This window comes from Carcharodon carcharias, chromosome 2, assembly GCF_017639515.1.
Source record: "Carcharodon carcharias isolate sCarCar2 chromosome 2, sCarCar2.pri, whole genome shotgun sequence".
In the NCBI taxonomy this organism is placed as follows: Eukaryota; Metazoa; Chordata; class Chondrichthyes; order Lamniformes; family Lamnidae; genus Carcharodon; species Carcharodon carcharias.
The window spans coordinates 225,703,898-225,729,488 of NC_054468.1; the positions used below are offsets into that span (position 1 = coordinate 225,703,898).

At 44.6% G+C, this 25,591-nt stretch overlaps 1 protein-coding gene across 1 annotated transcript; it reads right to left on the reverse strand.

Annotated features, from left to right (window-relative positions):
• Positions 1-12,407: 12,407 nt before the first annotated feature.
• LOC121289600 (endonuclease domain-containing 1 protein-like) lies at positions 12,408-25,359 on the reverse strand. Its single transcript, XM_041209208.1, has 2 exons — positions 25,003-25,359; positions 12,408-14,945 (listed from the first exon to the last, which is right to left on the reverse strand). The coding sequence occupies exons 1-2, from the start codon at positions 25,294-25,296 to the stop codon at positions 13,854-13,856; spliced, it is 1,386 nt and encodes a 461-aa protein (XP_041065142.1). The 5' UTR covers positions 25,297-25,359; the 3' UTR covers positions 12,408-13,853.
• Positions 25,360-25,591: the final 232 nt, after the last annotated feature.

A 25,591-nucleotide genomic window follows, 5' to 3' on the forward strand; every position in this document is an offset into this window, starting at 1 on the left:
GAACAGGTGGCTGAGGTGGTGGTGGGGGAGCATTTTTGTGATAGCGACCACAACATGGTACAGTTTAAGTTTGTTATGGACAAAGAAGCAGACAAGTTGCAAAACATTGTTTTGAATTGGGGGAGAGTGGATTTTAGTAAAATAGGGCAGGACCTGGCCAAGGTAGACTGGGAACAGCCACTTGTGGGGAAATCTACGGAGGAGCAGTGGGGGTGTTCAAAAAGGAAATGGGGAGGGTACAGGCTCAACATGTTCCCTCTAGGGTGATATGAAGGAGTAACAAGTCCAGAGAACCATGGATGACCAGAGATATTCAGGATACGATGAGAAGGAAAAGAGAGGCTTTTAGCAGATACAAGGGAAGCAAATCAGTGGAGGCATTTGTGGACTACAGAAAGTGCAGGGAGGAGCTTAAGAAAGCAATTAGGAGAGCAAAGAGGGGATATGAGAAAGCTCTGGCTGGTAAAAGTAGGGAAAATCCCAAGATATTCTATAAGTATATCAATGTGAAGAGGATAACCAGGGAAAGAGTAGGGCCCATAAGGGACCAAGGGGCCAATCTATGGGTGGAGCCAAAGGCCAACACTAGAGTGTTGAACGAATACTTCAAGTCCATCTTCACCCAAGAGAATGAGGATGAATGTATTGAACTCGGGAAGAGAGACTGCGAGGTTCATAAGTAAATTGATATAGGGAGTGACAAGGTATTGGAGGTGTTGGCAGGCTTAAAAGTGGCCAAAACTCCATGTCTGGATAATCTGTGTTCCAGACTGCTGAGGGAGGCAAGGGAGGAGATCGCAGGGGCCCTGATCCAAAATTTTTAATTCCTCTCTGACCATGGGGGAGGTGCCAGAGGACTGGAGAACAGCTAATGTGGTTCTGCTATTTAAGAAGGGTTGTAGAGATAAGCCAGGGAACCATAGGCCAGTGAGTCTCACGTCAGTGTTAGGGAAACTATAGAAGAAAGTTCAGAAGGAGAGAATCTATCTCCACTTGGAGAGGCAAGGTTTGATCAGGATAGTCAGCATGGCTTTGTCAGAGTGAGGTCATGCCTAACAAATTTGATTGAATTTTTTGAGGAGATGACCAGGTGTGTAGATGAGGGTAGTGTAGTTGATGTAGTTTATATGGATTTCAGCAAAGCCTTTGACAAGGTCCCACATGGGAGAATTATAAAGAAGGCAAAGGCACATAGGAGATAGGGTAATTTGACAGGGTGGATTCAAAATTGGCTTAGTTGTAGGAGACAGAGGGTGAAGACAGAAGGATGCTTTAGTGACTGGAAGCCAGTGTCCAGTGGTGTACCACAGGGATCTGTGCTCGATCGTCTATTATTTGTCATTTATATAAACGACATAGATGACTATGTGGGTGTTAGGATTAGTAAGTTTGCGGATGACACAAAGATTGGTCGGGTGGTTAACAGTGAGGTTGAGTGTCTTGGACTACAGGAAGATACAGATGGGATGGTCAAATGGGCAGATAAGTGGCAGATGGAATTTAACCCTGAAAAGTGTGAGGTGATACACTTTGGAAGGAGTTATTGGACAAGGAAGTATTCAATGAACGGCATGACACTAGGAAGCTCTGAGGAACAAAGGGACCTTGGCGTGATGTGTCCGTAGACCTCTGAAGGCAGAGGGACATGTTAGTGGGGTGGTGAAAAAGGCATATGGGACATTTGCCTTTATCCATCGAGGCATAGATTACAAAAGTAGGGAGGTCACGTTGGAGTTGTATAGAACTTTGGTGAGGCCACAGCTGGAGTACTGTGTGCAGTTCTGGTCGCCACATTATAGGAAGGATATGATTGCACTGGAGGGGGTGCAGTGGAGATTCACCAGGATGTTGCCTGGGATGAAACATTTAAGTTATGAGGAGAGGTTGGATAGACTTGGGTTGTTTTTGTTGGAGCAGAGAAGACTGAGGGGTGACCTGATCGAGGTGTACAAGATTATGAGGGGCATGGACAGGGTGGATAGGGAGCAGCTGTTCCCTTTATTTGAAGGGTCACTCACAAGGGGGACATAAGTTCAAGGTGAGGGGCAGGAGGTTTAGGGGGGATGTGAGGAAAAACCTTTTTACCCAGAGGGTGGTGACGGTCTGGAATGCACTGCCTGGGAGGGTGGTGGAGGTGGGTTGCCTCACATCCTTTAAAAAGTACCTGGATGAGCACTTGTCATTACATTCAAGGCTATGGGCCAAGTGCTGATAAATGGGATTAGGTAGGTAGGTCATGTGTTTCTCACATGTCAGTGCAGACTCGATGGGCTGAAGGGCCTCTTCTGCACTCTGTGATTCTGTGATTCTGTGAGTGAATCCTTCTGAGAGAAGAAATTCCTCCTCATCTCTATTTTAAGTGGGCACCCCCTTACTCTGGTCCTAGACTCTACTACAAGGGGAAACGACATCTCAGCATCTACCCTGTCAAGCCGCCTAAGAATCTTATATGTTTCAATAAGGTTGCCTCTCATTCTTCTAAATGCCAATGAGTACAGGCCCAACCTACTCAACCTCTCCTTATAAGAAAATCCCTCCATCCCTGGGATCAACCTAGTGAACCTTCTCCAGACTGCCTCCAATGCCAATATATCTTGGCCAGGATTTAATGGAGGCTTTTGAAGCGGTCTAGGTGGTGGGCAGGCAAGCAGTGCTGTCCACGTCAATGTATCGATAATTACAATGTCAAAGTCCAATAACAATCTTCTTGTTAACTGTTCCATCAAAGCTACAAACACTGGCATCTACCAGGCTATGTGGAAAATTGCCCAAGTATGTCCTGCACACAAAAAGCATGACAAATCCAACATGGCCAATTACCACCCCATCAGTCTACTCTCGATTGTCAGTAAAGTAATGGAAGGGGTCATCAACAGTGCTATCAAGCGGCACTTGCTTAGCAATAACCTGCTCACTGACATCCAGTTTTGTTTCCGCCCAGGCCACTCAGCTCCTGACCTCATTACAGCCTTGGTTCAAACATGGACAAAAGAGCTGAACTCCCGAGGTGAGGTGAGAGTGACTGCCCTTGACATCAAGGCAGCATTTGACCGAGTGCAGCATCAAGGAGCCCAAGCAAAACTGGAGTCAATGGGAATCAGGGGGAAAACTCTCTGCTGACTGGAGTCATAGCTAGCACAAAGGAAAATGGTTGTGGTTGTTGGAGGTCAGTCACCTCAGCTCCAGGACATCACTGCAGGAGTTCCTCAGGGTAGAGTCCTCTGCCCAACCATCTTCAGCTGCTTCATCAATAAACTTTGTTCCATCATCAGGTCAGAAGTGGGGATGTTCAATGATAATTGCACAATGTTCAGCACCATTTGTGGCTCCTCAGATACTGAAGCAGTCCATGTCCAAATGCAACAAGATCTGGACAATATCCAGGCTTGGGCTGACAAGTGGCAAGTAACTTTTGTGCCACATAAGTGTCAGGCAATGACCATCTCCAACAAGAGAGAATCCAACCATCGCCCCTTGATGTTCAATGGCATTACCATCACTGAACTCCCCACTATCAAATCCTGGGGGTTACCATTGTCCAGAAACTGAACTAGAATAGCCACATAAATACCGTGGCTACAAGAGCAGGTCTGGGACTAGGAATCGTGCGGTGAGTAACTCACCTCCTGACTCTCCAAAGCCTGTTCAGCATCTACAAGGCACAAGTCAGGAGTGTGGTGGAATACTCTGCACTTGCCTGGATGAGTGCAGCTCCCACAACACTCAAGAAACTTGGCACCATCCAGGATAAAGCAGCCAGCTTGGGGATTGGCACCACATCCACCAACATTCACTCCCTCTACCACCAATGCGCAGTAGCAGCAGCGTGTACCCAAGAAACAAGATGCACTGCAGGAATTCATCAAGGCTCCTTCGGCAGCACCTTCCAAACCCATGACCACTACCATCTAGAAGGGCAAGGGCAGCAGATAGATGGGACACCACCACCTGGAAATTCCCCTCCAAGTCACTCACCATCCTGACTTGGAAATATATCGCTGTTCCTTTATTGTCGCTGAGTCACAATCCTGGAATTTCCTCCCTAACAGCACTGTGGGTGTACCTACACCACATGGACTGCAGCGGTTCAAGAAGGCAGCTCACCACCACCTTCTCAAGGGCAACTAGGGATGGGCAATAAATGCTGGTCCAGCCAGCGAAGCCCACATCCCGTGAATGAATCAAAAAAAAACTGTCAATTACATTGTGCAGCAATGACATTGTTAAGGCAATTGTATTGTTAAAACAGATGGGCATCGATTCACCAATAAGTGGGTACAGCTGTAACACCCCAGGGTGGAAGGGACTGTGAGAGCCTGCTACACTGCAGAGCTGTCTTGAGAATAAACCAGTTTAAAAGTAAAAGACTAGCTTGGACTCATTCTTCCACGACAAGCACATATTGTGAGTAATAGTCCACTCCTGTCGGTGGGAAAACTGGGGTGGGGTTCAACAACTTCAGATCATGAACTCTCTCCTCCATCCCCACCCCCTTTCTGATCCCCCTTTTTCCAATAATTTATAATTTTTAAAATATATTTTTCTTATCCCACCTATTTTAAAATTTATTTCGATCTATCATTTTACCTCCACCTTTTAGCCCATATCGATCCATTCCCCCCACCCTACCCCCACTAGGGCTATCTGTCACTTGCTCGTCCTGCTTTCTGCCCTTAATGTCACCATTAGCACATTCCTTAGATAATATCACCCCCGTCAACACCCCTTTGTCCTTTTGTCTATGACATCTTTGGCAATCTCCTCTTTGCCTCCACCTATCACTGGCCCTCTATCCAGCTCTATCTGCCCTACCCACCTCAATCAGCTTATATTTCACCACATTTCTATATTTCTTAGTTATGGTGAAGAGTCATACGGACTCGAAATGTTAACTGTATTCCTCTCCGCAGATGCTGTCAGACCTGCTGAGTTTTTCCAGGTATTTTTGTTTTTGCTTCATTACTGAGCCGCTTAAAGGCCATTATCCCTGAGTCCATAACGTGCATTTGGTAGCAATTCTCGGCCGCATGCAGAGTGTATGCTGAAGTACTGTGCAGCACTTTATCATCCCACTTCAAAGAAGGACAGCGATGAATTAGCAAACATAGAACCTTTCTTTTTTAAGGAATCCTTTTTTGAGAAACCCGATTGTGACTGGTCTTAAATATTCATCAGATGCAGGCGGGGGAGTTTAGAAGAATGAGAGGTGATCTCATTGAAACATCTAACGTTCTGAGGGAATTTGACAGGGTAGATGCTGAGAGATTGTTTCCTCTGTCTGGAGATGCTAGAACTAAAGGGCACAGTCTCAGGGCCATTGAAGACTGAGATGGAGAGGAATTTCTTCACTTGGAGAGCTGTGAATCTTTGGAATTCTCTACCTTAGAGGACTACGGATGCCCAATTGTTGAGTCTATTAAAGGCGAAGGTTTCTGTGGGAATTAAGGAATAAGGGGATCAAGCAGGAAAGTGGGGTTAAGGTAGAAAATCAGCCATGGTTTTATTGTGCTTCTGCGATCCATTTCTAATGTTCTTATATTACTGGCTCAGAAAACAGAATTCCACAGGGTGAGTGATTAATCTTCAATTAACATTGTACAGGCTTTCTGGATAAAGCTCTGGTGTATTCAGTCACTGGACTAGTAATCCAGAGGCCCAGGTTAATGGTCTGGGGACATGGGTTCAAATCACACCATGGCAGCTGGTGGAATTTAAATTCAATGAATGAAATCTGGAAGTGAAAGCTCATCTCAGTAACGGTGACCATGAAACTATCATTGATTGTTGTAAAAACCCATCTGGTTCACTGATGTCCTTTAGGGAAGGAAATCTGCTGTCCTTACCTGGTCTGGTTTACACGTGACTCCAGACCCACAGCAAAGTGGTTGACTCTTAACTGCTCTCTGAAATGGCCGAGCAAAGCCACTCAGTTCAAGGGCAACTAGTAAAGGGCAACAAATCCTGGCCCTCCCGGTGACACCCAAACGCCATGAAAGAATTAAAAATAAATCCAGTCCTGAGTGATTAACACTGGCGTTCAATCAGGCGGGGAACAAACAATTCATTGTGCTTTTCAACAATGAATTTTATTGTTGTCCAGGGTTGGATTTTACACTTTTTTTGGTGGCGTGAGGGAGGCAGAACAGAAAATGAGTGGCTCGCTCATTCCCGCCCCCACTGTCTCAGCTATGTGAATGAAGCATCGGACAGCCAATTAGCGGCTGCCCAGTGGCAAGGCAGCCAATTAGCAGTGCGAAGGGGGCCCCCGCACCCAATTGAGCGTCTAGGCCGGGATGTTCCACCCCCCCCCTCCCACAGGAGGAGGTATTAGGACAGGCGAAAAAAAAGCTTGGGCAAGGAGGTTGGTTGTAATGAATCTCTTGAAGAAGGAAATGAGGTAGAGAGGTGGAGTTGGGTAGGGAGGGTATTCCATAGCCCAGGCAGCTGAAGACGATGGAGTAATTAAAATCAGCAATGCTCAGGAGGCCAGAATTGGAGGAGCACAGATACCTCTGTGAGGGAGAGGGAAGGGGGTGGGGGGGGATGGTGTTGCCATGACCAGGAAGTCAAAAACAGCAACAATATGAAGGCCCCCTTATATCAGGCTCAAAATAATGAACGATTAAAGTCAAAAAACATAGAAATGCTGTCACCTGCAGCCAGGGTCCTCATTGGAAGGCATTTTCTTCCACCCTTGTGCCTCCTCCTCATACCTGGCGTAAAGCAGCCCCAAACCTTTTCCTGTCCAGTGCCCGAGGAATGGAACGGCCAACAAGAAGTTACATACAATTGGGCCTTTCCCAAGCCCAATAGCTTGTTGATTGGCTGTTTAAAAATTGGGGGCGGGCTTCCGATTTCCATGTCCGCTGGCCTTCCCTAATATTGGAGACCGGCATCATGACTTCAGATTGCTGACCTGACATCATCATCACACTGTACTTCACATTCCTGCAAGGGATGAGGTGGGAGGAGGGGTTGAGGAGAGGTGGGTTTTGGGGGGATGGTGGGTGGGTGCGGTGGTGGACTGTCTGATTTGCAGCTGTAAAACCCAATTCACCATTTCTCAGTCCCTCAAATTCAGTTTCATGCTAAAGGATGATAGCCACAGGTCAGAAATTCTGCCTCATTGTTACAATAACATCAGATGAATTATATCTTAATGGAAGTGTAACAGGAGATTTGAAAACAATGAGCAGGATGTGAGGGAGAAGTTGCAGGCCATTTCTTTCCTGTATTACTTTGAACAAAACAAAGAGAAACTAAATGATATTGTTATTCCTGATATCCACTACACACTCTGGTCCCTGTACTGATCATCAGTCAGGGAAGAGCACATGAGATAGGAGCAGGAGTAGACCACTCAGCCCATCAAGCCTGCTCCGCCATTCAATTCAGTCATGGCAGGTCTTGGGCTTCAACTCCATTGAGAGACCAAAAATCTGCCTATCCCAGCCTTAAAGGCCTCAAGTGAACCAGTAAGCACTGTTTAGACCCTCTCCAGGGTCACCTAGGGATGGGACAAGACTTTGGGAGAGAAGCAGGTGGCCAGACAATCCTCCAGCATCTGGCCAAAGGTCACTGAAGGTATGGTTACTGAGGTAGGCTTTGAGGTAAAAGAAATGTGGAGGGGGCTTTACCTTGCTTTCAACACGCAAGAGAAAATATTGGTTTTGAGGTTGAACCTCATTTAATGGAACTATATTTTTTCAGATAAAAATGACTAAAGTACCCAAAATAATCCCAGCCAATAGCTGTTGCTGTAGGATGACAGCTGTCATTCAGTCTGTTCAGAACAATAAGGACTCAACACAGCAAAGTTTGTACCATTAAGAAGCTGTTTTATTTAACCATATTCACAACATACCAAGAGAATAGAATTACCAATACAATTGTCACAAATTCAACTCCATTTCAGGATGATAGCTTTATCTGAGAATTACACCTTATTTTTAAAGGACAGTTCACTTCCTTTACACTAAGCACAATAAATTTGTCCCTGTGTTTGAGCCTAGGCTGGATGAGTGCCTACCTCTTCCAGCACAATCAAACATTTGACAAACTTGAACGTCATTCTATTATCTGTACTTGCAGCTGAAAGTCTTGTCTTAGTTTTATCAGTTATTGCATGGCACTTTCAGTTTCTGTGTCCCTCAGTTAAAAATCATTCAAAATTGATATGTTCTTGAGGCATCTCCTGTCTTAATCTTATTACACATTGAATCATATGATTTCATAGCACAGATGGAGGACATTGTGCTCATGATGCCTCTTGGAAAGAATCGACCCACTTCATCCCCTTTCATGTCCTTTCCCAATACCCTTTCTTTTCACAATTGTTTACCTACTTTAAAAAAAAACTATCATGGATTCTTCCATCATTTCTAGTGGGACCTTCCTTGTCCTAACAACTTTCTGCATATAGAAACTTCTTTCTTTATTTTCTCTCTCAAATGTTCTAATACCCTGCTTGGCCTGAATGAAGACAGGCACAGTGTCACTAGGCTTTCCTTAGAACAGCCTCTCATCTCCAATATCATCACAGTGAATCATCTTCACAACCTTCCCAATGCAAGGCCTCAAAACTGGATTTACTATTCTAAGTGCAACCCAAGCAATGCTTTGTGTAATTTAAACACTACTTTGCTTTTGTACTCACTCACTTTTCCACAACCACTTCATCCAATTCAGGGTCACAGGGAGTTGGAGCCTAACCAGACAGGCAATGGGCAGCAGGCAGGGTACAGCCAGGACAGGACACCAGTCCATAATAGGGCACAATTTACCATAGCTAATCCACCTAACCAACATGTCTTTGGACACTGGGAGGAAACCAGAGTACCCAGCAAAAACCCACACAGACAGACACCCAAGGTCAGGATTGAACCCAGGTCCCTGGAGCTGTGAGGCAGCAGCACTAACCACTCCACCACCATACGTCCTTACTTTTGTACTTTGTGTTCCAATTTATAATACTGAGTATCTCCTACGCTTTACCTATTTATTTATAAACTTGTTTTAAGCTTTATAAATTCCCTATCTCTGTAATTTCCTGCACCTCCACAAATCTCTGAGATACCTGTGCTCCTCTAACTTTGGCCTCCTGAGCATTTCCGATTTTAATCGCTCCACCATTGGTGGTCGCACTTTCAGCTGCCTGGACCTTAAGCTCTGGAATACCCTCCCTTCCCAATTCTACCTTTCTACTTCACTTCCTTAAGACATACATTAAAATCACCCTCTTTGACCAAGCTTTTGGTCACCTATTCTCATATCTCCCCGTGTGGCTTAGTGTTATATTTCATTTTTCAATGCCCCTGTGAAATACGCTGAGATGGTTTATTACATTAAAGGCACTATGTAAGTATAAGCTGCTATTGTTATTCTACCATTTTTAATGCTCTGGCTTGGCTACGTTCATTGGATGGATGATGGTCATATACCCAAAGGCCTTCTATATGATGAGCTGACCATTGAGTAACAACCTCCTGGGCGTCCATACATCCGCTGCAAGGACACTTGCAAGCAAGATATGAAGAGGGCAGATACTGTTACGGACAACTGGGAAACAGTCGTTGATGGCCGTGACCTCTGGAGGCTGACGGGAAGGGGATTGGAAGAGGCGAGCAGAAATGAAAAGCTGGTCTGGCCGAGAAAAGCGCCCATAGAAAACAGAGGCCAGCGAATCATGGTCGTTCTCAGCCCATGTCTTCATCTGCAGCAAATGCAGCAGAGACTATCATGTCAGGGTGGGGCTCCTGAGCCGCACCAGGTGATCCTTGACACAGGGTTGACCACCACAGTGCAAACCATCGTCTTATGAGATGGAAGGCTGCCAAAGCAACCATTTTTAAAGATGTCACTGAACTAAGTTCATTTGCTCCTCTTTTCTTTTTAACATTTGACCAGTTAGTGTCTATTTCCCTGTTTTCTTTCTCTCTGAGGTAGCACCTCACATTTACCGGCATTAATCTGCCCAAGACTGCCTATATTCTTCTCTTCACCTTCTGTATTTATGTGTCAGCTTCAATAGTCCTGATCATTTATATAAATGGGGAAGAACAAGGGGCCAACACTGACCTAAGGGGAATATGAATTCAAAAAGAAAATATGAAGTCCTTAATTTTCTGTCATTTACCAGCTTCCTACACATGTTGCCATATTCCTCTTCATATCACGTGCTTGAATTTTGACATCAACTTTCAGAATCTTTGACCATTTTTCTACATAAATCATTTGGAAAAAGAGTTTAAAAGCAAAGTGCAGTTACACAAGTTTGGAGTGGGGAGAGGCACCTAAGCGAAAGAAAGCATTTAGCTAACCCTAAAGGAATTTGTTTCCCCAAAGACTGTAAACAATGAGGAATTATTTAGCCTGCCCTCAGCAATTGATAAGCACTTCACAGTCATTGTGCTGGGAAGTTTCTGATCCATTCAGACTGAACTAAAAATGATACTAAAAATGGAGAAAGAGACACAAACAGAAACAATAGGACAACACTGAAAGAAGGATTGCATTTATAAAGCACTTTTCACAAGTACCGGGGGTCTCAAAATACTTTACAGCCAATGAAGTACTTTTTGAAGAGTATTCAATGTTATAATGTGGGAAATAGCAAGATCCCACAAAGAGTAAATGAGACAAACAATGACCTGATAATCTGGGTTTTTTTTTGTGATGTTGATTCAGGGTAAACAGTGGCCAAACACCTTGGCCAGGATTTTCCCCATGGCGATTTAGGGGCGGGGCCCGGTCGCTGAGGGGAAATTGACGTGGGAAGACATCGGGAGGAATCCCTGGTCCATTTAAATTTTTAGGAAGGCGGGTGGACAGCGAAATCAGCTGTCCGCCCGCTGACCTGTCAATGGCCAATCGAGGCCATCAACAGGCTATTTAAAGTAATTAAAGACCCTGCCCGTCCAAGCTTAAGGCTGGCGGGCAGGCCAGGAGCCCCAGCGGGCTCCAGGTTATTCATGAAACTTCTTCCACTGGCGGGATGATGTTTCCTGTCCGTATTTTAAAAAATTAATAAAGTTTATGTGGTCTTTATTAACATGTCCCATTTCGTGTGACAATGTCACACGAGATGGGACATGTTAATAATTTTTTAATTTTTGTATTTTTAAAGTTTTTCGGACTGTCACTGGTCTCCCTGAGACAGCACTTAGTCTCAGGGAGCAGTGCGCACTTTGACAGATGGGGATTCCCTCTCTCCCCCCCCCCCCAGAAAAGGAAGCCATAGCGCTTCCCGTCGGGGATGCTGCTGGGCAGGCCTTAATCGGCCCGCCCACTCAAAATGGCGGCAGGCCCCGTTTCAGTGGCGGGGGTCAGCTGCCCACCCACCGCCTGCCATCCAAGGGCAAGATTCTGCCCCTGTTTTTACTTTCGAAATAATGCACTGCGATCTTTTACATTCAGCCAAGCAGGTAAACGTCTCATCAGAAAGATGGCATCTCCAACACTGCAGCACCCCCTCAGTACTGTATTGGAGTGACAGCCTTGATTTTTGTGCTCAAGCCCTGGACTGGGACTTAAAACCAGAACCTTCCCACTGAACTATGGCTCAGTCAGTTTTGCTAAACTGAAGTCCGAGAAGCAGTTTGCCCTAGCAAAGGCTGCAAGAAGGTTAGAATGCAGTGGCATAATTAGAAGTTGCATGTTTAAGGCAAGCAAGGCATCCTACTAATGTGGGCAGGTGCATTATGTTCATTATCTCACATAGACAAGTTGTACTGATTGAGTTATGCAAATCCATTCATAACAGTTGATGTGTATTATCACTCACTGTGACATAAGCAGCTGAACGGTTTGTAGGAAAATAAGAAATAGAAGCAGGAGTAGACCCTATGGCCCATCGAGCCTGCCCCATCATTCAATACGATCATGGCTGATCTCTGGCTTCAATTCCACTTTCTCACCCGCTCTCCGTATCCCTTGGTACCCTGAGAGACCAAAAATCTGTCCATCCCAGCCTTAAATATATTCGCTAATGGCACATCCACAACCCTCTGGGGCAGAGAATTCCAAAGATTCACAATCCTCTGGGTGAAGAAGTTCTTCCTCATCTCAGTCCTAAACGATCGGCCCCTTATCCTGTGCCCCTGGTGTTCTGGATTCCCCAGCCAGGGGAAACAAAAACTGTCTACCTGTCAAGCCTGTAGGTTTCAACCTCTCATTCTTCTAAACTCCAGAGAATCTAGGCCCAATTTGCTTAGCCTCTCTTCACAGGGCAAACCCCTCATTCCAGGGACCAATCTATTGAGTCTTTGCTGTATCTCCTGTGATGCAAATACATCTTTCTTTAAATACAAAGAATAAAACTGCGCACAATACTCCAGCTGTGGTCTCACAAAAGACTTCCCATGTGATATTTTACTGAATGCCTTTTGACAATTCATTTACACAATATCTACTGCAAATCCTTTATTGGTGCAAGCATTCATTTCTTGTATGAGTTCAGACATTGTGGCCAGTTACAATCAAACAGATAGCTCATAAATTAAGCACATCTTCTAAATATCTACTACTTTTGGTCTGGAAGTATTTGATGAAACTGGGTACAAAGGTAAAGCAGGGAAGAATTTACCAACACAACCCTCAACACAGTCACCAAAAAAATGTTTTCCCACGTAAATATGTACAGAGTGACCTCACTGGACAAAGAATCATTGAAAGATAGAGGATTGATAGGGCTCATTGTGGTCCCAAACTCCAAAAAACCGCAAATGTAACTCTCACATACCTCAATCCCCTTCTCTGCCAACTATTCATCCTGCACCCAGTTGAATTTGCCAACACTATCCTCCATCTGGGCAGTCTGCTCCATATATTCACTGCCCTGTATTTGTCATTGTATAGATCATAGCTGCTAGAACAATGCTTGACTCTAAAGATAACAACTTGAGTTACAAAGCTTCATGCGCATAAGTGTTTCTTCTTGGCCAGTCAAATGTCTGACGTGTTAAAATCCATCACCGTGTTTCGCATTTCTGACCCAAGCTGTCAAAGCCTTCACCCTCAGTGCTCTTGTTTGTTTGATAATGAAGTGCACACGCTGTCCCAAAGCTTATTAATATTGATTTTTGGGTGATGAGCATTGTTAGCAAGGCCAGCATTTATTGCCCTAGCTGTCCTTGAGAAGGTGCTTGGGCCTTCTTTGTGAACGGCTGCAGTCTGTGTGGTCAAGATGCTCTGATAGTGCTGTTAGAGAGAGACTACTAGGGTATTAACTCAGCAAGAATGAAGGAACAGCATGATGCATATCCAAGAGGGGATGATGTGTGACTTGGAGGGGAACTTGAATGTGGTGGTGTTGCCATGCTGCTACCCTGGTCCTTCTGAGTGATGGAGACCACAAAGGCAATATTGTCTTTAGAGAACCTCTCTTGTTCAACTCTATTATTGATATCCCATAATCTCTACACCGATACTAGGGGAGTTTGCATCCTAAATGCTGAAAAGATATAGCATCTTTTATAGGATGCCCCAAAGCATTTTGCAGTTAATTATGTACTGAAGAGGTGTAGTCACTGTTGCAATATACGTAATGCTGCAGTCAATTTGTGCACAGCAAGAACCCACAAATAAGCAGACCAGATATTGACCAGATTAATCTGGTTTAGTGATGTTGGTTAAGGGATAAATATTGGCCAGGACAGAATTCACTGGGACTTCAGAAGTGGTTGGGGACAAGCTTACTGAGATATTAGAAGGGGTTTGTGGAGAATACTGTTTAATGGTTGGGAGCAGAGTCCTAAGCAGGTGGTAAATGGTGGCTCCTAGAGATTGGGATTGATTGACACATATTATCTTCATTTGGTATTGTATGGAAATCTAACCCTTCAAAAAGCAAAGAGTTACAGAATTCTGACAAGATACTTGATCAATCTGGCAGACCATGAGATGGCACTGGCTGTGTCCAATATAACGCTGGCCACAATACCCAAGAGATCTTGGGGAACTGTGGCCAACATGACAATTAGGTACTTGACCATGATGGTTAGGCAGTTGGCACAGTCATAGATAATCCTGAAGGGAACTCTTAAAATTGTTACAGCCAAAATCCGGACAATGTTGACAACAGTTGTGATGAGTCGGGCAAAGGCTGATGCCCCATTGGTGACCAAGGTGATCATCCTTCCAATTGGAGCCAAGGCACTGGCAATGGTGGACTGGCAAATGCCCTCATCAACTGCTTCACTGGCTGGTTCCAATGGTGTGTCAGTTTGTTCTGGTGCCAAATCATCGCCATCGACTGCTGGGCCTTGTTCTGCAGGTACTGGGGGAGAATTCTCTTCCACTGTGTCCTGATCATCTGCACTAATTACTAATTTGTGTATCAGCTCTTCAACCTCTTCGAAGGTCTCTGCCTCATCATCTTGGCTCATTCCTCTGCAGCTGTCAAAGATTTTGACTGCACGCAGTCTGTTCTCTAACTCTCTCACTGTTAGGTGTTCTGCCTTTGTTTCTGGTTCCATTTGTTTCATGAATGCTATAGAAAAATCCTTATCGTACGTTGCTATATCCTCTCTCTCTGGTATCATGTCTTCCTTTAGACAGGTATCATTATTCTTGTCCTGTGGGAAGGTGCAGCAAAGAGCTGTCCAGACTAGCCCAGGCACCGAGACCCTGTTTTTGATTTTATTTTCCAAAGGGTTGTCAGCCCCCGTCACCAAGTACATCGACCTATTGGACTTGTGGCATGTCTGTGCCAGCTTCTGGGCCACCAATTCCACCTCTCTGGACCACCTGACATTGGCCTCGTGACTCTTGGGCACTGCATTGGTGAGGGTGCAGGTACTTGTGGCGGTCTCGTTGTGATTCAGTGCGAATGGGTAGAGATGGCCTCGCTCATAACTCTCATCCTGGTAGTCTGAGTCAACTGCCTGCAATTCACTGGAAGACACATTGCAGCTCTTCATCTCCTCTGTATTAGCAGAATCCTCGATCTGAAACCAACATAGATGCAAGTATGAGAAAGATGCAAGCCTTATTAGACGATTTCTTTATATGCTCAAACAGATCCACACCAATGACCAAAGATGGCACAGTGCCCACAGGCATCACCACACCAGGGGCTGAATCTTCTGGCTGACGTGCATGTGGCGGAGCCCGCACATCAGCACTATGCAGCGGGATGCGTGCCTGCCATTAATTAAAGGCCTTGTTAAGGCCATTAAGTCACCAATCGACCAGGATTTTGAGGGGCCCCTGCGAACTTCAGCTCGGCGCACGGGCCCAACAGGCAGGCGGGTATGTGGTTTTTTTAACAGACCTCATCCACTGGAGGGATGAGGTTCGATTTTGGTTTTAAAAAAGTTTACCGGAGTTTTTGTGTATTTCGTTAACATGTCCCATCTCGTGACATTTTCACGTGAGGGGAACAGGTTAATGATTTTTTTTATTTTTCTACTTTTGAACTTTCACCATCTTTTAGCGATCTCCCTGAGGCTGCACTTAGCCTCAGCGAGCTGTGCGCTCTTTTGTGCGCATGCGTGAAAGAGCGCACTCTCGCAGTTGGGAAATCCACCACCCCCCCTGCCAACACACAGGAAGTGCTTAGCGCTTCCCGTCGGGCGACACGCTAGGCGGGCCTTAATTGGTCCACCCATTTAAAATGGCAGCGGGGCCCGTTTCGGCTGCGGCGATTGGCTGCCCATCTGCTGCCGAGTCGGTTGGGCCCGCCTGCCCGTCAAGGGCAAAATTCAGCCCCAGGAGTCACTGGAGCAATGAGATTCACTGCCCGTTCGCACCTTTGTACATCCGTTTCCCCTGGTATGAATAAATTCCAGCCATTTCTTCCATTTGCCTTATTATAAATAATTTATTTCAGAAATAAACCATTATTGTGGCTAATTTATTCATTTATTTAAGTTCATTTGCTATTTAAGTAAACAAATGCTTAAAAATCATAGAATCACACAGCACAGAATCATAATTTTAGAATGGCCATTCAGCCCACCATGTCCATGCTAGCTCTCTGCAAGAGCAAATACACATCGAAACATAGAAAATAGGAGCAGGAGTAGGTCATTCAGCCCTTCAAGCCTGTTCTGCCATTCAATATGATCATAGCTGATCCTCTATTTCAACGCCATACTCCCGCTCTCTCCTCATATCCTTTGACAACTTTAGAGTCCAGAAATCTATTTCTTTCTTAAATATATTCAGTGTCTTGGCCTCAACAGCCCTCTGTGGTAGAGAATTCCACAGGTTCACTACCCTCTGAATGAAGAAATTTCTCTTCATCTTAGTCCTAAATGGTCTACTCCGTATCCTGAGTCTGTGACCCCTTGTTCTAGACCCCTAGACAGAGGAAACATTATCCATGGATCCAATCTGTCTATGCCTGTCAGAATTTTATATGATTTTATAAGATCCCCTCATTCTTCTAAACTCCAATGAAAACACACCTAGTCGCTCCAATTTCTCCTCATACAACAATTCTTCCATCCCAGGAATCAGTCTGGTGAACCTTCACTCCACTCCCTCTATGGCAAGTATATCCTTTCTTAGTTAAGGAGACCAAAACTGTACATAATATACCAGGTGTGGTCTCACCAAGGCCCTGTGCAGCTGCAGTAAGACATGCTTGCTCCTGTACTCAAGTCCTCTTGCAATGAAAACCAACATATCATTTGCCTTCTTAACTGCTTGCTGCATCTATATGCTTGCTTTCAGTAATTGGTGTACAAGGGCTCCATTTCTACCTCAACATTTTCCAATCTATCACCATTTAAATAATACTCTGCCATTCTGTTTTTCCTATCAAAGTGGATAGCTTCACACTTAACCACGTTATACTGCATCTGCCATGTATTTGCCCACTCACTCAACCTGTCTAAATCGTCTTGAAGCCTCTTAACACCCTCCTCACTGCTCACAATCCCACCAAGTTTTGTGTCATCAGTAAACTTGGAAATATTATATTTGGTTCCCTCATCCAAATCATTGATATATATTGTGAATAGCTGGGGCCCAAGCACTGATCCCTGCGGTAGCCCACTGGTCACTGCTTGCCACTCTGAAAAAGACCCATTTATTCCTACTCTGTTTCCTGTCTGCCAATTCTCAATGCCAATATATTACCCCCAGTCCCATGTGCTTTAATTTTATACACTAACCTCTTATGTGGGACTTTATCAAAAGCTTTCTGAAAATCTAAATACACTACATCCACAGGTTCTCCCATATCTATTCTGCTACTTATGTCCTCAAAAAACTCCAATAGGTTTGTCAATCATGATTTCCCTTCATAAATCCATGTTGACTTTGTCTAATCCCATTGATATTTTCTAAATGTCCTGTTATCACATCCTTTATAATAGGCTCTATCATTTTCCCTACTACTGATGTTAGGCTAACCAGTCTGCAATTCGCTGTTTTCTCCCTACCTCCTTTTTTAAATAGTGGGGTTACATTTGCCACCCTCCAATCTGCTGGGACTGTTCCAGAATCTACAGAGTTTTATAAGATGACAACCAACCCATCCACTATTTCCATGGCTACCTCCTTTAGTACCCTAGGATGTAGATTGTCAGGCCCTGGGGATTTATCAGCTTTGAGTCCTATTCATTTCTCCAGCACGATTGATTTAGTAATACTAATTTCCTTCAATTCCTCCTTCTCCCAAGACCCTTTGTTTCCTAGCATTACTGGGAAGTTATACATGTCTTCCTCCATGAAGACAGAACTAAAGTAGCTGTTTAATTGCTCCGCCATTTCCTTGTTCTCTATTATAAATTCTCCTGTTTTGGATTGTAAGGGACCTACATTTGTCTTCACTAGGTTTTTTTTTTTACATACTTATAGAAGCTTTTGCAGTCTACTTCTGTGTTCCTTGCAAGTTTACCCTCATTCTCTATTTTTCCCCCTTAATCAATCTCTTGGTCCTCCTTTGCTGAATTCTAAACTGCTCCCAATCCTTAGACTTGCTACTTTTTCTGGCAACTTTATATGACTCCTCTTTGAACCTAATACTATCCTTAATTTATTTTGTTAGCCATGGTTAGGCCACTTTTCCTGTTGTATTTTTGCGCCAGAAATGAATGTATAACTGTTGCAATGCATACATTGATTCCTTAAGTATTAGCCTATCCACTGCCACACCTTTTAATGAAATTCCCCAATCTATCTAAGCCAACACATGTCTCATACCTTTGTTTAGATTTAGAACCCTAGTTTCAGATCGGACTACTTCACTTTTTCATCCTAATGAAGAATTCTATCATGTTATGGTCACTGTTCCCTACAACACACAAGATTATTAATTATCCCCTTCCGATTGTATAATACCAAATCTGGGATAGCCTGTTCCCTAGTCAGTTCCTCGATGTACTGCTCTAAAAAAAACCATCATGTATGCACTCCAGGAATTCATCTGCCACATTATTATTGTGAATTTGGTTTGCCCAGTCTATATATAGATTAAAAGCACCCATGGTTACCGTAGCACCCTTGTTACATGCATCTCTAATTTCCTGTTTAATCCTGTCCCCTGTCTTATCACTACTGTTTGGAAGCCTATAGGCAACTTCCACTCATGTTTTCTGCCCCTTGTTGCTTCTTAGTTCCACCCAGATAATTCTACATCTAGATTTTTTGAGCCAATATCTTCTCTCACTATTACACTGATTTCAACCTTAACTAACAATGGGGTAGTGGTGGCAAAGTGATATTGTCGCTGGACTAGCATTCCAGGGACCCAGAGTAAAGCTCTGGGGACCTGGGTTTGAATCCTATGATGATTAATGGTAAAATTTGAATTTAATAAAAATCTAGAATTAAAAGTCTAATGACAGTCATGAAACCATTGCCGATTGTTGTAACAACTCATCTGGTTCACTAATGTCCTTTAGTGAAATCTGTTGTCCTTACCTGGTGTGGTCTACATGTGAATCCAGACCCACAGCAATGTGGTTGACTTTTAAATGCCCGTTGAACAAGGGCAATTAGGAATGGGCAATAAATGCTGGCCTAACCAGTGACGTCCATATCTGATGAATGAATAAAAAAATACCCACCTCCTTTTCTATTTTGGCCTGTCCTTTCCTTTTTGGCCAAATATTGAGCATCCTTGGATATTCAGTTCCTAGCCCTGGTCACCCTGCTGCAATGTCTCTGTCGTTTCAATCATGTTGTACCCGTTAACATCTGTTTGTGCTGTTAATTCATCTACCTTCTAGCGAATGCTCCCTGCTTTCAGATAGGCCTTTAGACTTGTCTTTTTAACATTCTTACACATTCTTTTTGTACTATGGCCCTATTTGCTGCTAGCCCTTGATTCCTCTGCCTTCCACTTTTGCTTTCTCCTTTTCTATTGTTGATTCCTATCTTTGTTTCCCTCTCTCACCGCTCAGGTTCCCAGCCCCCTGCCAGTCTAGTTTAAACCCTCCCCCACAGTACTAGCAAATACCTCTGTGAGGATATTGGGCCTGGCCCTGCTGGGGTGCAACCTGTCCAGCTTGTCCAGGTCCCATCTTCTCCAGAATCAGTCCCTTTGCCTCAGGAAGCTAACTCCCTTCCTCTTACATCATTTCTCCAGCCATGCATTCATTTGGTCTATTCTCCTATTCCTGATCTCGCTAGCATGTGGCACTAGGAGTAATCCTGAGATTACTACCTTTGATGTCCTGCTTTTTAATTTATTTCCTAGCTCTCTATATTCTGCTTTCAGGATCTCATCCCGCTTTTTACCTATGCCGTTGGTACCGATATGGACCACGAGCTCTGGCTGTTCACCCTCCCCCTTAAGAATGTCCTGCCGCTGCTCAGTGATATCCTTGACTCTGGCTGAAGGGAGGCAACATACCATCCTGGTGTCACATCTGCAGCTACAGAAACATCTATCTGTTCCCCTTACAATAGAATCTCCTATCACTATTGTTCTCCCACTCTTTTTTTCTCCCCCTCTGTGCAGCTGAGTTACTCGTGGTGCCACAGATTTGGCTCTTGCTGCATTCCCTGAGAAACCATCTCCCCTAGCAGTACCCAAAACAGAAAATCTGTTGGAGAGGGAGATGGACCTAGGGGATTCCTGCACTACAAGCCTAATGCTTTTACTGTCTGGCAGTCACCTATTCCCTTCTTGCCTGTGCACTCTTTACCTGCAGTGTGACCACTTCACTGTACATGCTACCCACGAAAATCTCAGCCTTGTAGATGCTCCACAATGACTCCAGCCGCAGCTCCAGCTCTGAAACGCGAATTTTGAGTGGCTGCAGCTGGAGAGACTTCCTGCACATGTGTTTGCCCTGGACACTGGAAGGGTCCCTGACTTCCCACATCACAAGGAGGAACATTCCAGGTGGCCGAACTGCCCTGTCATGACTTAGCTTAAATTACTCCCTTACTTTTACTTCCTCTGGTTTAGAGAATATTAGGGACAGAAGAAATAATTAGCAGGTTCTACTTACCAAGGCCACCACTTTTCTTTCTGAGGAAAGGTAGAAAATGAAAGGATCTCTCCTTTCCTCTTCACTGAACTCCCTCCCTCACCTAACTCCAACTGAAGTATCCTAATGCAGCCCAAAGCAGCACTCCAGTGCAGACAAATGTAACACTGTAGATCGCTTGCTTTTATGCTGTCTGAATTTAGCTCTATAAAACCTGTTAAGTTAATGAGTTAACTAATTAATTAGCTGCAGCTGCAAGCAGAGCCTGTATAACCCCTGTTTTAAAGCTGGACTAAAACTCATCCTCTCCCAACCCAAAGAGCAACTTTTAGTTAATTACTAAATTAAGGACTTTAGTTGGAAATAAACCCTTATAAGTCTCTCTGTCACCAACCTCCAACCTAAGCACTCTAATGCAACCCAGATCAGCTGATCCCACTTCCTCACCCTTCCCCCATAGCTCTGTAATGTTTGTTTTCTCCAATTTCCTTTTGAAAGCCACAAAAGGATCTGCCTCCATCATGGTCTCAGCCAGTGCATTCCAGATCCTAATCACTTGCTGCGTAAACAGGTTTTTCTCCAAGTTGCCGTCCTTTCTTTTGCCAATCACCTTAAATCTGTGTCCTCTGGTTCTCAAACTTTCTGCCATTGGGAGCAGTTTCTCCTTGTCCACTCTGTCTAGACTACCCATGATTTTGAACACCTCTATTAAATCTCCTCTCGATCTTCTCTTCTCTCAGGAGAACAACCCCACCTTTTCCAATTTATCCATGTAACATGGAGCCCCTCATTCCTTAAGTCATTCTTGTAAATCTTTTTCTGCACCCTCTCTAATACCTCCACATTCTGCCTAAAGAACTGGATAATACTGAAGTTGAGGCCAGACGAGTGTTCTTTAAAGGTAAAAGCAAAATACTGCGGATGCTGGAAACCTGAAACAAAAACAGGAAATGCTGGAAAAACTCAGCAGGTCTAATAGTATCTGTGGAGAGAAAAAAAAAGTGTTAATGTTTTGAGTGCCTATGACTCTTCTTCAGAGCCAAAAAAGAAGTAAAAATGTAATGAAATTTATACTGTTTAAGGGGGGGTGGAGCAGGTGAAGCTGGATAGAAGGCCAGCGATAGGTGGAGGCGAAGGAGTGATTGCCAGAGATGTCGTGGACAAAGGGACAAAGGGTGTTAATGATAGTGGTATTGGCTAAAGGAGGTGCTGATGGTGGCATTAAGGTCAGAAAGCAGAATGTAATAAAACCAGGACAAGGGTAAGCACTCTGGAAAGAACAACAGGAACAAGTGACAGATGGCCCTTGTGGGAGTGGGGGGAGGGGACAGTGGTGAGAAAAAAGATGAAAATAGGATATAAGGTGGGGATAAAACAATAAATAAAAATGAAAATAATTAAAAATAAAAATACATGGATAAAAAATTAAAATGAAAAAATAATAATTTTAAAATTAAAATGAATATTGAAAATAGGGGATAACAAGGGGGTTGAGGATGGAGGAGAGAGTTCATGTCTAAAGGTGTTGAATTCAATGTTAAGTGCGGAAGGCTGTAAAGTGCCCAGTCGGAGGATGAGGTGCTGGTCCTCCAGTTTGCGTTGAGCTTCACTGGAACATTGCAGCAGGCCAAGGATGGACATGAGAGCAGGAGAACAGGAGAACAGGAGAGGGACCTTTTCTTTATTCTTTCATGGGGTGTGGGTGTCACTGGCTAGGCCAGCATTTATTGCCTATCTATAATGTGACCTTCTCAAGAGTAATTAAGGATGGGCAATAAATGCTGGCCTAGCAAGTGATGCCCACACGCCATGAAAGAATGAAAAATAAAGTCCACCAAACTTTTTGCTATTATACGCTATGCTTCTATTTAGAACAATCAGGGTCCCGTATGCCTTTTTAATCGCTTTCTCAACCTGTCCTGCCACCTTCAATGATTTGTCTACCCACTACCACACTCCCCTTGCCCCACCACCACCCCCCCCAAACACCCCCCACCCCCACCACTTCCCCCCCCCCCCCAGGTCTCTCTGTCCCTGTATCCCATTAGAATTGCACTGTCTATTTTATTGTGCCTCTCCTTGTTCTTCCAACCAAAATAAATCACTTCACACTTCTCTGCATTAAATTTCATGTGCCAAATGTGTGCCTGTTCAACCAGCCTGTCTATGTCCTCTTGAAGTCTATTACTATCCTCCTCACATTTCACAATGCATAGGAACACAGGAAATAGGAGCAGCAGTAGGCAACTTGGCCCATCGACCCAGCTCCACCATTCAGCTAGATCATGGCTGATCATTTACCTCAAATGCCACTTTCCCATGTTTTCCTCATATCCCTTGATGTTTATCAATTTCTGTCTTGAACATGCTCAATGACTGAGCTTCCAGGCCCTTTGGGGTAGAGAATTCCAAAGATTCATCACCCTCTGAGTGAAGAAATTCCTTCTCATCTCATCCTAAATGGCCTCCCCTTATTCTGAAACTGTGTCTCTTGGTTCTAGACTCACCAGCCAGGAGAAATATACTATCTACATCTACCCTGCCACGTCCTGTAAGAATTTTCTTCCAAGTTTTGTGTCATCTGCAAGATTTGAAACTGTGCCCTGTACACCAACAGTCCAGTTTATTAGTATAGATAAAGAAAAGCAATGATCTAGTGCCGACCCCTTGAAAGACCACTGTAAACCTTCCTCCAGCCCAAGAAACAACCGTTCACTACTACTCTCTGGTTTCTGTTACTCAGCCAATTTGCATCTATGCTGCCACTGTCCCTTTTACTCCATAAGCTTCAACTTTGCAAACAATTCTGTTATGTAGCACTTTATCAAAAACCTTTTAGAAGTCCATGTATACCACATCAACTTCATTACCCTCATCAACCCTCTCTTTTACCTCATCAAAAACTCAAGCAAGTCAATTAAAAGTGATTTGCCCTTAACAAATCTGTGCTGGCTTTCTTTAACTAATCCACATTTGTCCAAGTACATACAAAGATACGAAATAGGAGCAGAAGTAGGCCATTCAGCCCCTCGAGCCAGCTCTGCCATTCAATAAGATCATGGCTGATCTGTTTGTATTTCAAATTCCACATTCCCATCTGTCACCGATAACCCTTCATTGCCTTGCTTAACAAAATCTATCTACCTCTGCCTTAAAATTATTCAAAGACCCCGCCTCCACTGCCTTCTGAGGCAGAGGGTTCCAAAGTCACACAACCCTCTGAGAGAATTCTCCTCGTCTCTGTCCTAAAAGGGCGACCCCTAATTTTAAAATGGTGTCCCCTAGTTCTGGACTCACCCACAAGAGGAAACATCCTTTCCATGTCCACCTTGTTAAGACCAGGTAACTGCTCATTTTGTCCCAGGTTATCACTTCTAATTTTTAAAAGCTTTTCCACCACTGCGGTTAAAGTGACTGGTCTTTAGTTGTTGGGTTTATCCTTATATCCTTTTTTGAATAAGGGTGTAACATTTGCAATTCTCCATTCCTCTGGCACCACCCATGTGTCTAAGGAGAATTGGAAGAATATGTCCCATGTTTCTGCAATTTCCTCCCTCACTTGCTTCAGTACCCTTGGATGCATCTCATCCGATCCTGGTGGCTTACCAACTTTAAGTGCAGCTAGCCTATCTAACACCTCTTTATTAGTGTTTAGCCCATTCAGTATCTCAACTACCTCTTCTTCTCACTATGACTTGAGCAGCACCTTCCTCCTTAGTAAAGACAGATTTAATGTATTAATTTAGTACCTCAGCCATGTCCTCTGCCCCCATGTGTAAATTGCCTCTTTTGGTCCCTAATCGCCTCACCCCTCCTCTTACTGCCCTTATCGATTCCCTGCAGAAGGCGACCACTCTGCCCATCCTGGCCGTGCCAGCTTTTTAGCCGAACTCTCCAATTAGTTCTGCAACACTTTTGCCGTATCCAATTCCCTTTCGAAAGTTCAGATTGCATCTGCTAATGGCCGCCCTTTCAGACGGTGCATTCCACAATTCGCTGCACACATTTTATTCATCTGGCCTTTGGTTCTTTTGCCAGTTATCTTAAACCTGGATCCAAACCTCCTGCCGATGAAAACAGTTTCACTGCATTTACTCTTATCTTTGCTCATTAATCTGAATCAATTTGTTCATGTTAACCTGCTGCGACCAAGGGGTTTGATATAAAAGCAGAAAATGCTGAAAAAACTCAGCCGGTCTGGCAGCATCTGTGGAGAGAGAAACAGAGTTAACGTTTCGAGTCTGTAGGATTCTTCGTCAGAGCTAAAGCGAACCGGCAATGAGACGGTTCTATATTGTTTAAGGTGGGGGTGGGGTGGGGGGGCTGCGGTGGAGCAAGATAGAAGGTCAAGGATTGGTGGGGGCTAAGGAGAGATTGACAAAGATGTCATGGACACAAGACAAAGGGATTGTTAATAGTAGCAATAAAGACCGAAGAAGGTGCTGAGAGTGGCACAAAAGGTAAAATAGCAGAATGTGCTAATAGTGTGAAAGCACAGCATAGAAACAAGCGTCAGATGGATGCTTTTAGGCTGAGTCCAACCGAACCTGCAATTGCCATTATTTAAATGAGCAGGGAAGTTATGGTGCAGACTAGTCTGTTACCTCTTTACCTGGGGTTCGTAAAACCAGAGTCTGGGTCTGTAACCTTCACTCTCGCCCATGCTGCAGGGGTACCTGTAAGCGGAGTAGACCGGGATCCGCAGCTCGGTGTCGTACAGGGTCGCAAAGTGGTAGTGGTCCTTGAATCTCTGGCAGATGTTGACCTGGTGTGCAGTCTCGGGTAGGTGCGGTGGGATCTGGCCCTGGAAGAACCAACTGCACTTGTCAAAATCTCGGACCACTTCTCCCCGCACTGGTCCCGCTAGGAAGAGGAGCAGGAGCAGACTCCCTGCCGCCGCGCTCATGGCTCCGCAGAATCAGGCCCCTCTCTCCCAGGGTGAAGAGCAGGCGATCAGTTTTGACTCGGATTTATTTATTTTTTTCTCCCTCCCCACCCACCCCCCCCCCCCCCCCCCCCCCCTTTGAGAGTTTCCGCAGCGTTTAAATAAGGGAGGGTTGCAGGTTCCTCCTCTAGCGCTGTTGCATGTCTCAGCCCGTCAAGAATGCCGCTCCCCTGGTAGCTGGACTCGGCCCCCTGGGCATTGCTGAATCCCCTTTTCACATCTCACACGGAATCCCGGCTGGAGTCCCACCAAGCGC

Excerpts from the sequence above, each read along its gene's own strand:
- LOC121289600 (XM_041209208.1), bottom strand. The coding sequence starts at position 25,296 with ATGAGCGCGGCGGCAGGGAGTCTGCTCCTGCTCCTCTTCCTAGCGGGA. Across the intron at positions 14,946-25,002 it reads TCTGGTTTTACGAACCCCAG|ATCGAGGATTCTGCTAATAC; the intron begins GTAAAGAGGTAA and ends TGTTGGTTTCAG.